At 35.3% G+C, this 14527-nt stretch overlaps 1 protein-coding gene across 2 annotated transcripts in view; it reads right to left on the reverse strand.

Annotated features, from left to right (window-relative positions):
• The window catches only part of WDHD1 (WD repeat and HMG-box DNA binding protein 1), a 62299-nt gene that overhangs the window by 42653 nt on the left and 5119 nt on the right, over window positions 1–14527 (reverse strand). Inside the window, exons 3-7 of one of the 2 annotated variants that reach the window (XM_028507336.2) lie at window positions 8862–8973; window positions 4642–4793; window positions 3882–3993; window positions 3660–3710; window positions 2540–2635 (exon numbers count right to left, since the gene is read on the reverse strand). In XM_028507336.2, coding sequence (XP_028363137.1) covers window positions 2540–2635; window positions 3660–3710; window positions 3882–3993; window positions 4642–4793; window positions 8862–8973 — 523 coding nt within the window. The remainder of the gene's footprint in view (window positions 1–2539; window positions 2636–3659; window positions 3711–3881; window positions 3994–4641; window positions 4794–8861; window positions 8974–14527) is intronic. The other variant, XM_036010233.1, reaches the window with a different exon arrangement.

Below are 14527 nucleotides of genomic sequence, written 5' to 3' on the forward strand. Positions count from 1 at the left end.
CAACCACACATTGATGTTTCTCTCTCTCTTTTTCCTTCCCTTCCCCTCTCTCTAGAAATAAATAAATAAAATCTTTTAAAAAGTAAATAAGCCCTGGCTGGTGTGGCTCAGTGGCTTGAGTGCTGGCCTACGAACCAAAGGACTGCTGGTTCAATTCCCAGTCAGGGCACATGCCTGGGATGCAGGTGAGTTCCCCAGTAGGGGACACATGAGAGGCAACCACACATTGTTGTTTTTCTACCCCTCTGTCTCCCTCCCTTCTCCTCTGTCTAAAAAATAAAATAAATAAAATCCTTAAAAAAATACTGATGGTTTAAAAATAAATAAATAACATTTAAAAAGTAAATAAAATCATTAAAAAATTTATCAGATTAATTGTTTTGTAAGCAAAAAAATACATACTGGATTCTACAACTACTTATTACTTTAACGCAGAATGTACACTTTTAAAAGTTCACATGACACAAAGGGAATGCATTGAAAAGCAAGTCTCCCTCCCACACCTAAATTCTGTTTCTACTTCCCAAAGGCAAATGTAAGCATAGGCTATACGAGAATGTATATGTACAAGTATGCATATACCCAATTAATAAATAGCATTTTTATATACCTATTATTATGCTATAGCTTGATGTTTTTTACTTAATTTCCCTGAAGATTATTCCATGTGAGGATATACAGATATATCATATTCTAACAGTTGTATAGTATTTCACTTTCAGGAATACTACAATTTACTTAACTAATTCCCTATTAATGAACATTTTGGATGTTTCCAAACTTTTGCTACTATAAACAATAGTGCAACATTTTTGTTATAGTACCCTATAGTGTATATGCATAAATGTTTATAAAACATGAGCCTAGAAGTGGTACTGTTGGTCTTTAATTCTGACAAAAACAACACACCCTCATCCACACAGCATATAATCAAACTTTTGATCCCTGACCATCTGATTAATGAAAAATAGACTATCACTAAAGCTTCAATTTGTATTTTTCAGTATGAAAGGCTACATATATTTTCACATGTTAAAAGCCATCTGTATTTCTTCTTCTATATACTATCTGGTCATGTCCTTGTCCAATCTTTCCCCTGTTTTGAATGAAGACCTAATTAGCATTATTAAGCAATTCATAAATCTCATGGGGTGTTCCCCCATCTTTCTAATGGGATCCTATTGTTTTGTAAGAACTCTGTATATTATTGACCTCAGCTCTTTGTCGTATTGTTCCAAATTTGTCCTTTGACTCTGAAATATTTTTAATCCCATAAAAATATTTACTTTTTATGTTAAATTAATCTTCTTCAATTTCACACATACAGAAAAGTTGAAAGAATACAGCCAATTCACCATATGGTAGGAAGCCTCCAAGATGGTCCTCAATGATTCTCACTTACTGGTATTCATGCCCTTTGTCAACAGTTACTAAATTTCCTTTTCTCCACCTTTACTATACACCAAACTCCCATATATATTGAACCCATTTCTGTTTAATAGGCTGTCTATTTGTGAGTCAGCAGCAAACTTTTAATTCCCACAGCGTCATCATTTGTTGTATCTCACTGGGCTAGACTCGATCACTTTTTTTTTAAGACTTCAGTTTCCCATATGGACTTCAGAATCAGCATTATCTGATTCCCCCAAACATCTAACTGATAGTTTATACCTGAATGTTTTCCAAACTACAGAATAATTTAGGGAAGAATTAAATCTTTTTTTTATATTCAAAATTTCCTTTCTAAGAATGGGATATGTTTTTCTATTTAACAAGTCTTTAATTCCTCTTGCTAGTACGTTAAAGTTCTCTTTATAATGATCTTTCATATTTTTTAAATTTTATTTTAATCATTGTTCAAGTACAGTTTTCTCCCTTTTACTCCCAATCCAGCCACCCTCCCCCCAGTTTTTGTCCATGTGTCCTTTAAATTTGTTCCCGTGAACCCTTCCCATTGTCCCCTGAAGATCTTTAATATTTCTAAGTTATCCCTAGTTATTTTATCCTACTGTATTTTCTAAATGGCCGTTGTTTGTACACAGGATTGTTATTGGTTTTGAATATTAATTTTGCTTACAGCTACCTTATACAAGTTTCTTCTTTTATTAATATTTTCCCTCAGTTCATTTTCTTGGAATTTCCTTAAATACAAGTATTTCGTTTGCAGACAAGAATTCTCCTTCCTCCAACCAAACCTCTCATACCTTTCTAGTGTCTAACTACGTCTGCTAGTACAACTCCAAAATGTTAAATACTGGTGGTAAGAGTGGACATAACAAGACTATTTCCAGAGTCACTCCAACAAACACAAATCTAAAGAAGAATATTAAATTCAATCATGCAAAATGTACTCTTTAAAAAAGATTCTTTAAAAAGCTGAACTGTTTCTTAAAGCATTTCAGTATTAATTAGTTGGCCTGGGGCTCAAAAATTTATAATCCAAATAAAATAGTTACAATTTAAAAACTATTCTTACATTCAAACTTGATAAGAACTGAAACAAATAATTTTTTAAAAGGTTGAAAAATAAGTCACTTACCTTCCCACTTTTTGGCTGCCAAGCAAGTCTGCAGATTGATTTTGCATTTATCACATCATTGGACTTTTGTAGCAGTGGCCAACTAATAGCACATGTCTGATTAAAAAAAATTATTTCCCTTTATAAAAATTCTCCCCAAAAGATAGGCAGAACTGAATATATTTAATAGGTGGATTCCTTAAAATTGATATATAGCTCAGAAAAAGGCAACTTAATTCACTTTAATTTAGTTACAATAAGGTTTGATTTATCTAAATTACTTTAAGTCCTTCAGAGGAATAAAAACCATAAGTCTTAAATAATTAAATTTAAAAAAAAATTTCCTATGCAGAGTAAGGAACCTATGTAAGTAAACATTATACTCATTGAATAAACATACAGCCATACACACAGAAAACAATATTAAAACCTTGAAGTCTCTACAAAAATAAACTTCAGAGACCTACTATAAAATGTTATGGTGTCAAAGTCCACCCTACTAAATAGTTCAAGAAGGAGCGGGGAGAAAGTGTGGCTATTGAAGCACATCTGGGGGGATATTTTTCTCATCAGCCACATCTCTACAAACACCAAGGCCTCTCTGATTGCCTGGAGAAGGACTCATTGTATCTTCTGCCAATCTGGAGAGCACTTTGTTCACACTTCCTTTAAAACTTTCATAGAAGAACAAACAAAACAAACAAATACAAGCAATAATTTAAAACAAAAAGAAAAGAAGAAACTTTTATCAGGCTGGGTTAGAAGAGTTGGTATGTGACTCTCCAAATTAAGCATGACCCACGCTTTATTTTATTTTTGTATTCCCAACATCTAGGGTCTAACAGATGGCAATTAGTTTGTAAATATAATGGCTGAATTTCCCCCACTGATTTATAATACCTAAAAATGAAATATATATCTATCATTTCCCTTGTAACTGTGTACAAAACACAGTCTTCAACATACTTACTTTTACATTAGACTATTATGGAAGTTGATCACAAAAACAGTTTTTAATGCTACTCAAAAGAAACCATAAAGAAAAAGAATTACAAATTTGACCAAATAATATGTAATACCCATATATTATATTATATTATGGAAATAGACAAAAAGCTTTAAATTCAATGAATGAGTTTACCTGATCTGAAATTTGCCACACTCTGACAGATCCGTCACAACTAGCTGATGCCTGCAGGAGTAAAACAATATAGGAGTTACAGCCATAATATTACATGGAAACTGGTTCAACTAATAAGTCAAAGTGTCTTCTTAACAACTGTGAAATTTTCTGCTAATTCTCGACTTACAATTTTAAACATAATCAAGAAAAATGCAAAAAGAGAGGGGGAAAAGTTATTACCAGAAAGACGTCCTTAGGATCAAAGGAAAGACTTAACACAGGGGCTTCATGTCCTCGAAATGTTTTCTGCTGGCTGCAATCCATCACATCTACAACTTTGACTAGAAAGTCACTATGAACAATAAAAGTGATGCATATGAATACATGTCAATACAAAAGACTCTTCTAAATGCTATGACCCAAATATTTCAGTCACAAGAATGCCATAATTTCTTTACAGCAATTTGTAAAATTTGACAGCTAAGTTTAATGACTAATCTTTTAGTTTTGCTCTATAAAGATGCTAAGAACACAAGTCAAGATTTCTAATTATGTTAAAATATAAATATTTCCTAAGTGGCTTCCATAGTTACATTTTAGGCTTCTATGATTTGCTAGTCAAATTACAGTCACACCATTTTTAAAAGAGCTTTATCTTTTACTCCACCTCAGCCACTCACCAATTACTTTTTCCTATGACAAACAAACATCAAGGAAAAGTATAAAAATATTGACTGTACAGGCCCAGTTCTACCTAAAATAATTTTTTAAATTTTGTACCAAACTATCATCTTCCCCAATCTTTCCCATCATTTACTAAATAGACTGTCTGCAAAGCAATACACCCATCTCAATTTACAAGAAACACAAGTCTGTCCTCAAAAACCTTTACTAGTTAAAGATTTTAATATAAAAATTAAGTGCACAAAAAAGAAGAGAGTCCTAAAAATGTTACCCTGAAAGCAATGAATAAGGCCATTCTGCTATCAAAGAGCCTTACCCAGACCCAGCAGCAATTTTTGTACCATCACTATTAAAGACCACATGGTTCGCATTCGTGGTGAAGCGTGTCAATATACCATCTGGATCTCCTTCAGGAAATGTATGGACTTGAATAGTATTGTTGGATACTGCAGTGACCAACTTTCCACTCTAAAAGGAAAATACAGGTAAGAAATATTGGCAAAACAAATCTAAATTGACTGACTGGGAATCTCTCCATAAGCAAAAGTCCTTAAAAACAAATTAAAAAAACCTTATATATATAATTCATGTGAAGAGAAAAATTACCAATGTTCAACTCTCCTGAAATGTATACTAGCAAGGAAGTTTTATTTGCTACCTTTAGAAAACTTAATTGCCCCTTTACCAACCAAACATTTAACCTCTGATTTTTCTTTTACTTCTGGTTAAGAAAAAAATTTAATTAGTATTTTTATGAATTTACAAGTGTCACTTAAAAAGAGACACAGGAGACCTTTTTAGAGAAAACACAGCTAGCTAGTCTCAGTGAGGGACAAGCACATCAGAAGGCATGGCCACAATGGACACTATAGTTTCCACAACAAAATCATGATTATTACATGTCCTGCCTGGAATAGAATAAAATCCAAATGCAGAATCCACAGCACCTTCTTAACTGTACTAAATAAATAGAAAGTTTCAGGTTCTGAAAATGATCAGTAGATACCACTGCTTTGCAGAGCTTTTAGCTACAAATCATAAAAGACCAAGGATCTAGCTCAGTACTTTATTACTTTTCCAAAAGAGAGTAAGTCCCAGCATACTAAAGCATAGCCTAGCATCCACATAGAAGCTTCGATAAATAATATGGTCAACTTATTAACTTAGATTAAATGATAATCGCCAAGAGAAACAAATGATTCAAGTTTGCTAACGAATATACTCTATGATATAGTGATAGGTCTCAGCCACATTTGCACATTTTGCATATTTAGGACCCTTAGTCTACCTATAGCCTCTGCTGCTGCTCCTGTGAGTAGAGAACTTGATGTTAACAATGACATGTTACCAAACAGCAAAATATGTGAGAATGCATACATCTGTTGAATAACAGTACAGATGATTCAAACTTGAACTGTAATATACATTTATAAAGTTCAATTACTGGAAGACTGGTGAAAAGTACTATTTATGTCTATGTTGTAACTACTGTAAGTAGTTAAACAATCCACAATAAACTAAATTCATAAGGTTGAAGCGAAGCTAACAATTTAAATGTAAAAACAAGAAGAGAATTAAAAAAACTATAATCAATTCAAGACAACACTGATGATGCTAAGTGTTCTTTGGCAAACTGCAGATATACCAATTATTTACAAGAGCACATCTACTGGAATTTTGTAACTTGGCTATGTTTTTCTTGCAGATGATTTCTAGCAGAATATTGACTAAGCATCCTTAGCTCTAACGAAGAATTTTGGTAATTCTTTAGTAACATGTTACCTAGCCCCTCTATTCATATCAAAGTATGTAATTACACTCATTCACCTGGAAGACCTGCATTAAAAAAATACCTGCTTTGAAGTCATTTTCCAACAAATCTACCAGGAAACCAAATACTGTCAATACTTTGTCAACTAATAAAAGTTTTAAAAGAATAAAGCATCCAATGGATCAGGGCTCTGGCCAGGAACTGGTCAGCCCACTCATCTCCCTGGTGGGTTTGGAGGAATGGAACCCCACACAGAACGGCCTCACCCCCAGCCCAGTGTTCCTTTCTAAGTCACTTCACCTTCCTCTGAGCTTTGGTTTTCCCAAGATTAAAATGAAGATAATTCCACATACCTCTCATATCTTTGTTAAAAGGCCTGACAATGTAAAATACTACGTAAGCGTTAAGTATCACTACCCATAAACATGTCAATTCATCCCGGTTTCACATTGGAGAGTGGTATTTTCTCCACTTTGTTCTCAAATAAAGCATCTAATTGTACTTTGCTGTGTGACTGAATCCAAAAATAGAAAATACGTGTTTACAAGCAATTATGTTTTAAATAAAATATATTGTAAAACTATCAACTTTGCATGGCTATTTGGTAATGTCATTTCAATGAAGTTCCACAAACTCCATTCCTAAAGCCAAAGAAAACATTTTACGACTGACTATGGTACTTACGGTGGGCTGAATAACGGCCCCCAAAAGACATCTCTAAGTTCTGAGCCCAGGTACCTGAGAATGACTTTATTTGGAAATAGAATCTCCTTATAAGAAAAAGGAGATTTGAGACACAGAGAGATGGAGAAGGCAAAGTCTGCATTCTAATATATATTGATATGTAATATCAATTTATTTTAAAAAATATTCCAGCAACTGTGTATAATACTGAGAAATTATGTATTGATCTCTGCTCCCAGTTATTGGAGCAGAGTTCCTAAAACTGTTGTAATTTTCTAAGTGATAAGAACACAGGAAACATCTTTTGTTCTAATATCTGGTCTTTGACGCTAACTCCTGACACAGAGCTCCTAAATCCTTTGGAATTTCCTGGGTAACAGGAGTGTCTCTTGTTCTAATGAGGCACTCTTCCTGGGCTCCTGGATAGCCTCAGGATCACGGCTAGTCACTAGAAAGATAAAACCAATATTGGAAGCTTGGAACATTCAGCCCCACTCCCTACACTAGGAGAAGGGAAAAGGAGCTGGAAATGGAGTTAATAATCATCTCATGTGATAAAGCCTCTATAAAAGTCCCAATAGTATGGGGTTTAGGGAGCTCCCAGGTAGGGGAACACATCCATATACCAGGATGCTGGTGCACCCTAACTCCACAGGGACAAAAGCTCCTGCACTCAGGACCTTCCCAGACATTGCCCTATATACCTCTTTATCTGGCTTGTTCATCGGTATCCCTTATCATATAATAAACTGATAAACGATTCCCTAAGTTCTGTGAACTGCTGAAACAAGTGACAGAACCCAAGGAGGGGGTCATAGGAACCTGCAATTTATAGCGAAGTTAAACAGAAGTTGTAGGTAATCTGGGGACCTACTACTTGTGATTGGTATCTGAAGTGGGGGATAGTTTTGCGTGACTGAACCCTTAACATGCAGAGTCTGCACAAACTCCAGTTAATGTCAGAATTGAATTGAATTGAACTGAATTGTAGGACACCCAGATGGTATTGCAGAGAATTGCTTGGTGTGGGAAAAAATCAACAAACACATCTGGTGTCAGAGGTATTATGAGTATGGTAGTAATGTGAGAGTTAAAACCCACACACAGGAGAGTGTTCTCCCTTTACAAATACTTCTCCAAGCCTTCACTATTACTGGGATTAATAATATTTTTTGTTCTTGCCAATCTTATAGAAAGAAAAATCCAACTGTTTAATTTGCACGTCTTTGCTTATTAGTGAGATTTAGTTTCAATTTAATGTATGTTAGTCATTTATACTTCTGGGAATGTATTTTCCACTATATATGACCATTTAAAAAATAATATCTTGCCTTGGCTTGTGTGGCTTAGTGGACTGAGTGCCAGCCTGTGAACCAAAGGGTTTCCAGTTTGATTCCCAGTCAGGGGTCATGTCTGGGTTGTGGGCCAAGTCCCCAGTGGAGGGTGTGTGAGAGACAACCACACATTGATGTTTCCCTCTTTTTCTCCTCCCCTTCCCCTCTGTCTAAAAATAAATAAATGAAATCTTTTTAAAAACAAAATATCTAAAGTATCTAAAGACTATCTCATCTACCTGAATGAGCCTGAGTTTAAAAAAAAAATTAATTCTGTAGAAAGATTTTTTCCTACCCAATACAATACACCCAACTTAAAATTCTGCACAAACAAAAAGCTTAGTGGTTTTTAGATTCTTAGTTTACAAAGTCCTTCTGAAAACATGTCTTCATTCTCCAAGTAACCTACATCTCAAAACCTGAAAATGCTACTGTGTTGTGCCACAAAGAAATTACAAGGAAGATTTAAAGCTCTTTCTTAAAAAAAAAAAATGGTACATCTTCTTGCATATACTTTAACTGGTTCACCTTTAACATCCATTAATCACCCTGAATAAACCATTCAGATTTTACCTGTAAAACTTTTGGGCAATGATGGTATTATTATACATTTTAAAATATTATTTCATAAGAGAAATAAAAAGCTGTATCTATTCATAATTTATAAAAAATACTTTTCAGCTAAGCATAAAAAATATTCACATGGCAGTACAATTTCACATCAATTGTTCTAATTGTTTTTAATACCTTCAAAGCACATGAATATGCCTTTTCTCCAACATTAATGGACTTAGGATCATCATCATCCAAGTCTTCCCAAATCCTCACATCACCATCACTTCCACAAGTCACAATACAACTATAAAGGAAACACACTCATTAAAAAGTCACCCTGTTTTCAGGCCTATCTTTTTAAATGGTACTTAGTTGTTGTGGTTTTTTAAATAAAATCAAATATGCTTTCCCATTTTACATTCTTGAACCTCAGTAACAAAGACTGCTAACCTCCTATGCTGTAAAATAAAAAGGTGAGTTTAATGTTCTCTTCAGTTTCTCCCTGGCAAAAAAGGTCTTTACTTATTTGTAATAATGTAAGAAAGATGAGTGTGTAATCTCTGTAACAACAGGGACCAGGTCTCCCGTGCTCACCACTGTGTCTCTAACACAAATCAGTCTCCATTATATAGAAACTTTGATAAATGTTTGTTGAATGGATAAATGGATGCAAGAGCTCAATTATCCAAAGCTGATTATGTAAATGGATACATATAGCTCTCAAATCTTACTTTACATCTTGTCTTTCAAGTGCTTTGATTCATCTGGTTTGTGTCCTATCTAGACACATTCAAAAGCAAATGAAATATACAAATAACATGAAAAATGGCAAAGAGAAGCCATAAAAAGAACTGTGGCCCTGGCTGGTGTAGCTCAGAGGATTGAGTGCCTGCCTATGAGCCAGAGTTGCTGGTTTGATTCCCAGTCAGGGCACATGCCTGGGTTGTGGGCCAGGTCCCCAGTAGGCAACCACACACTGATGTTTCCCTCTTTTTCTCCCTCCCTTCCCCTCTCTAAAAATAAATAAAATCTTTTTTAAAAAATTGCAATTTAAAAAAAGGACTGTGGATGTTCAGAAGAAAAAGATTAATTCCCACTTGGAAAATCAGAAGGGTAGTTATTTTCATTGGAGAGTCAAAGGACAAGTAGGATAAACTGACATTGGTGAAGACAGCAGTTTCAAACAGACAAAACACACAAACCAAAATATACAGTGAGTAAAGCTTGGGGGAGTTTACCTAAAGCAGACAGAACAGGAAACTGAGAAAGAAAATGTAGATTACAATCATTCTGTTTAGGACAACCTTTAGGCCAGAGTGAGGAGCTTCTATTCCCTTCCATAGGAAATAAATAGAACCATAAATATCAGTCTGACCAGGACACTCCTGTTTTATGCATCCAGCCAATTCAGTATTTATTCTCAAGCAGTATTAATTGCATCAAAATTGGATGGGCTGGGTTTGACAGACCTCTTCTTTGCACTTCCAGCTTCTGTCATAACCGTGTTCAGTTGTGTAACAAGTGCAATGAATAGAGTTCTCACTTTAATACACAGGTAAATCTGAAAGACAACCAGCGATAACTCATCTCCCCCTTTCCATTCCTTTCTTGATGCAACATAACACCTCCTCTCAAGGATAGCACATAAAAACCAAAGTGAAGTCAAACATAGGCCCTTAGGGAAAGTGCTTTCTTTCAGTATACAGTGGAGATGGGAGAGATATTTCATATTGCTGACCCTACCAACTATTTGGTGTATCAGCCAAGGGAGATGAAAAAAGTTGCAGATGCCAGTTGGTGGGGCTAGTGGGAAATAATAGTGAAATACAGTGGAATTAATGAGAAAAATAAGCAGTAAATAGTTAAGTTATCCTTTGAAGAGCTTTCAGAGTAGTCTGATCATACTTCCTACAGTGCTTTTATCATTTACAATAGGAATAAAACTACTTATTAATTTTATTATTGGCTATGCTTTTATGTTTGCAAAAACAAAAATATTTCCGTAGTGATGAACTGAAGCAAAATACATAAAGTAGTTGTTTAATAAAAAATTAAATACTAAATTTCTCCTGAAGCACTTGGTAATAAAAGTGTAACGTGAACAAAATCTTAGTTGACATTTACCATGGGGACTATGGTGACAACACAACCATAGGAAAGTCGCATACACACAGCTCCTGAAGAAGCATCGGCATCTACTTTGTAAGTCCAAAGTTATCTTGAGACTACCTGAAAACCATACTTCCGCAGCTGCAGAGTGAATGTGCATCTTGTCAATTAGGACTTTGCTGTTTAATAGAACTTTCTGAGATGATGGAATGGTCTACCTCTGGCTACTAAGCAACTAAAGTGTGCCTAGTGGGACTGAGGAACTGAATTTTTAATTTAGATAATTTTAATCAATTTAAAGCTAAGTAGCTATGAGTGGCTAATACTACTATATTGGACAGTACAGCATTAAAACAAATGACAGTTGTTCTAAATTAATTTTGTTCACTTTTCATTCTAAATTTCCTAGTACAAGTATGAAAAGTAAAGTGATAGCTGTTAATGTGTTGCCTCCATTAGTAAAAGAGCTTTTCAAATAGTTTAATGATGCTGGTTTTACATCAATTGTCATCAAAGGTCCAAAACAAAGTCAGTCAGATTAATTCCAATAACAGTTTAGTTTTCCCTTCAGTTCATGGAAACAAAGTACAGCTTCTGTAAGTTGATTCTGTTGAAAGTGAAACACCTGACATCATCGCAAATTCTATCTTACTACACTTGAAAAGTTCAATGCTAAAGATAAAATTTTTAATTTTCACAGTGATAATACACACTCATAAAGCACATTTGTAAAAGCAAAGTTCTTACTAATCTATAAAATACAAATGTACTCAGAATTGGAATTATAATTCATAATTGTGCCCAAATGAGCTGTGATTAACATACCAGTCAAAACAGAAGCCATACTTGTCAAATTTTTAAATGATTTTATTTATACCCAGAACAAAAATTTTATAACAAACTAATATTAAATACACAAAAACACTTCAACATTGCAGATGTTTTCTCTGCCACCTACCATCAATTATATCTTTAATATATTTGAGCCTTTGAAGACTGACTTTATAAAACCTGTATCATATGATGATCACATTATTATTATCGGAAATAAGTCATTTAAATCTTAGCTGCATTTTGTTCAAAATCAGAAATCTTTAATCAGATCATTCAAGTTAAGCCTTTGAAGCTTTTAGTAAAATTCAATTAATGAAAACAAAACTATGGACTTCCGGCAAGATGGAGGAATAGGTGGACGCACCGTACCTCCTCGTACAACCAAGATTAGAAAACCAATAATTTACAACAATAATTTACTATCAGAATAACACCCAGATCCGGCAGAGGATTTATCTGAATGGAAGTCAGGCAGCCAAGAAGTTGAAGTAGATGCGTTCATCCGGACTGGTAGGAGAAGACGAGCCGGGCGGGCGTGGGGCTGGCTCGAGTCGGCGGCGTGCAGAGGTTGGGGGAAGGTTTGGCGCGAAATCGGCGCAAAAGCCATCCAGCGTGCAAGAAGGCAGCGGTGATCCCTGAGTACGCAAGCTGCGGCTGGCAGACCCAGAGGGGCAGCGATTGTGGACCAGGGCAGAACTCGCAGCCCAGAAGTCCAGACAAGGGTCTGAGTCCAGGGGAACGGAACTACCGCCATCGTTTTCTCCCGCCCAGCTCCCGCTCCCACCCCGCCCCCATATATAACGTCACAATCTAGCGACTGGGGTGCCCAGCCCAGGTGAGCACCTAAGGCTCCGCCCCCCCCACCGCAACAAGAGCAACCAGACCAGAAAAAAAAAGGAGAGACGGGGAAAAAAAACCATGTTTTCAACAGAGCAGATCAGTCCCCCAGGACTCATCCTTTTGAGCGACCAAGAATTAGCCAATCTATCAGATGGGCAGTTCAAAACACTGGTCATCAGAAAGCTCACGGAACTGGTTGATTTTGGACGAAATTTAGATGAAAGAATGCAGATTACCATAAAACAAATGCAGGAAGACACGCGGAGGAGAGCCAATAGTGAAAGGAAGGAATATGAGTCTCAAAACAATACAGTGGACCAGAAGGAAGATAGAATCAACCAAGCAGGAAAGCAGGATGAAATAAGAATTCAAAAAATTGAGGAAAAGATTAAGAGCATCCAAGACACCTTTAAATGTTCCAATATCCGAATTATAGGGGTACCAGAACCGGACGGGGAAAAGCAACAAGTGGAAAAGTTATTTGAACAAATAATAAAGGAGAACTTCCCCAATCTGGCAAAGGGAACAGTCTTCCAAGAAATCCAAGAAGCTCAGAGAGCCCCATAGAAGTTGGACTCAAGAAGAAACACACCAAGGCACATCATCATTACATTAGCCAAGGTAAAAACGAAGGAGAGAATCCTAGAAGCAGCAAGAGAAAAGGGGACAGTCACCTACAAAGGAGTTCCCATCAGACTGTCAGCTGATTTCTCCAAAGAGACCTTACGGGCAAGAAGGGGCTGGAAAGAAATATTCCAAGTCATGAAAGACAAGGACCTACATCCCAGATTGCTCTATCCAGCAAAGCTCTCATTTAGAATGGAAGGGCAGATAAAGTGCTTCTCAGATAAGGTCAAGTTAAAGGAGTTCATCATCACCAAGCCCTTATTTTATGAAATGCTAAAGGGACTTATCTAAGAAAAGAAGATAAAGAAAAGACATGTATAGTATAAGGACAGCAAACTCACAAATATTAACAACCACACCTAAAGCAAAACCAAAAGAAACTAAATAAACAATTAGAACAGGAACAGAAACACAGAAATGGAGGGCACATGGAGGGTTAGCAGCAGGGGGGTGGGAGGAAGAGAGAGGGGGAAAAGGTACAGAGAATAAGTAGCATAGAATGTAGGTTGAAAACAGATAGGGGGAGGGCAAGAATAGTACGGGAAATGTAGAAACTAAAGAACTCATAAGTATGATACATGGACATGAACTAAAGGGGGAAATGTGGGTGGAAGGGGGGTACAGGGTGGAGGGGAGAGAAGGGGGGAAATGGGACAACTGTAATAGCATAATCAATAAAATATATTAAAAAAAAGATCAAGGTGACTAATAAAAAAAAAAAAAGAAAACAAAACTATGAACGGGAAGACACTGAAATTTATCCCTACAAAAGCAAATAAAAATTAAACAAATTGTTTATTAAAAACTGACACAGTGAATGATTTAATTTTGAAATTCTATAATTGCACTTTGAAATATGTTGACTTGCAGGAAGCATCGTTTCATGGAACTCCTTTCTAATAATATAAATTTATGTTTTACTCTAGAATGAAATAAAATTAAGTAGGGACACATTCAAAGAAATCATAAAAAAACTTACTTGATGAATTTTGTCTTTAAAAATATCGAAGACCTTATTATGGAAAAAGGGTACCATTTAATAGAATTTGCTCTGACTTTATTAGGCACATGAGAACCTAAACAGTATTTAATTATTGAAAAACACTATGACCTAAAGAAAAGAATTAACTGAAGGCCTCACTTCAAATTTATTAACCATAAAATGCAACTCTGAAGATGACTGCACCCAATTTTTTAAGAAAAATAAAAATAAGACCATATTGAAAAAATATATATTTTTCAAAAAAATATCAGCAACACCATATTAGAGACTGGTTTAAAAAAATGATTCAAGTACACAAATATGTACTAAGAATGACTATTCTACTTTTGTTAGTGTTTAGATTATGTTATGTTTAGACCATCACGTACAAAGATGTTTTAATCTCATAAATATAAGTGTTTTTTAGGAAAAAGTGTTTTGAAGCAGTTTTTAATAGAAATGTTAT

The sequence above is a fragment of the Phyllostomus discolor genome, chromosome 1 (assembly GCF_004126475.2).
Source record: "Phyllostomus discolor isolate MPI-MPIP mPhyDis1 chromosome 1, mPhyDis1.pri.v3, whole genome shotgun sequence".
Taxonomy (NCBI): Eukaryota; Metazoa; Chordata; class Mammalia; order Chiroptera; family Phyllostomidae; genus Phyllostomus; species Phyllostomus discolor.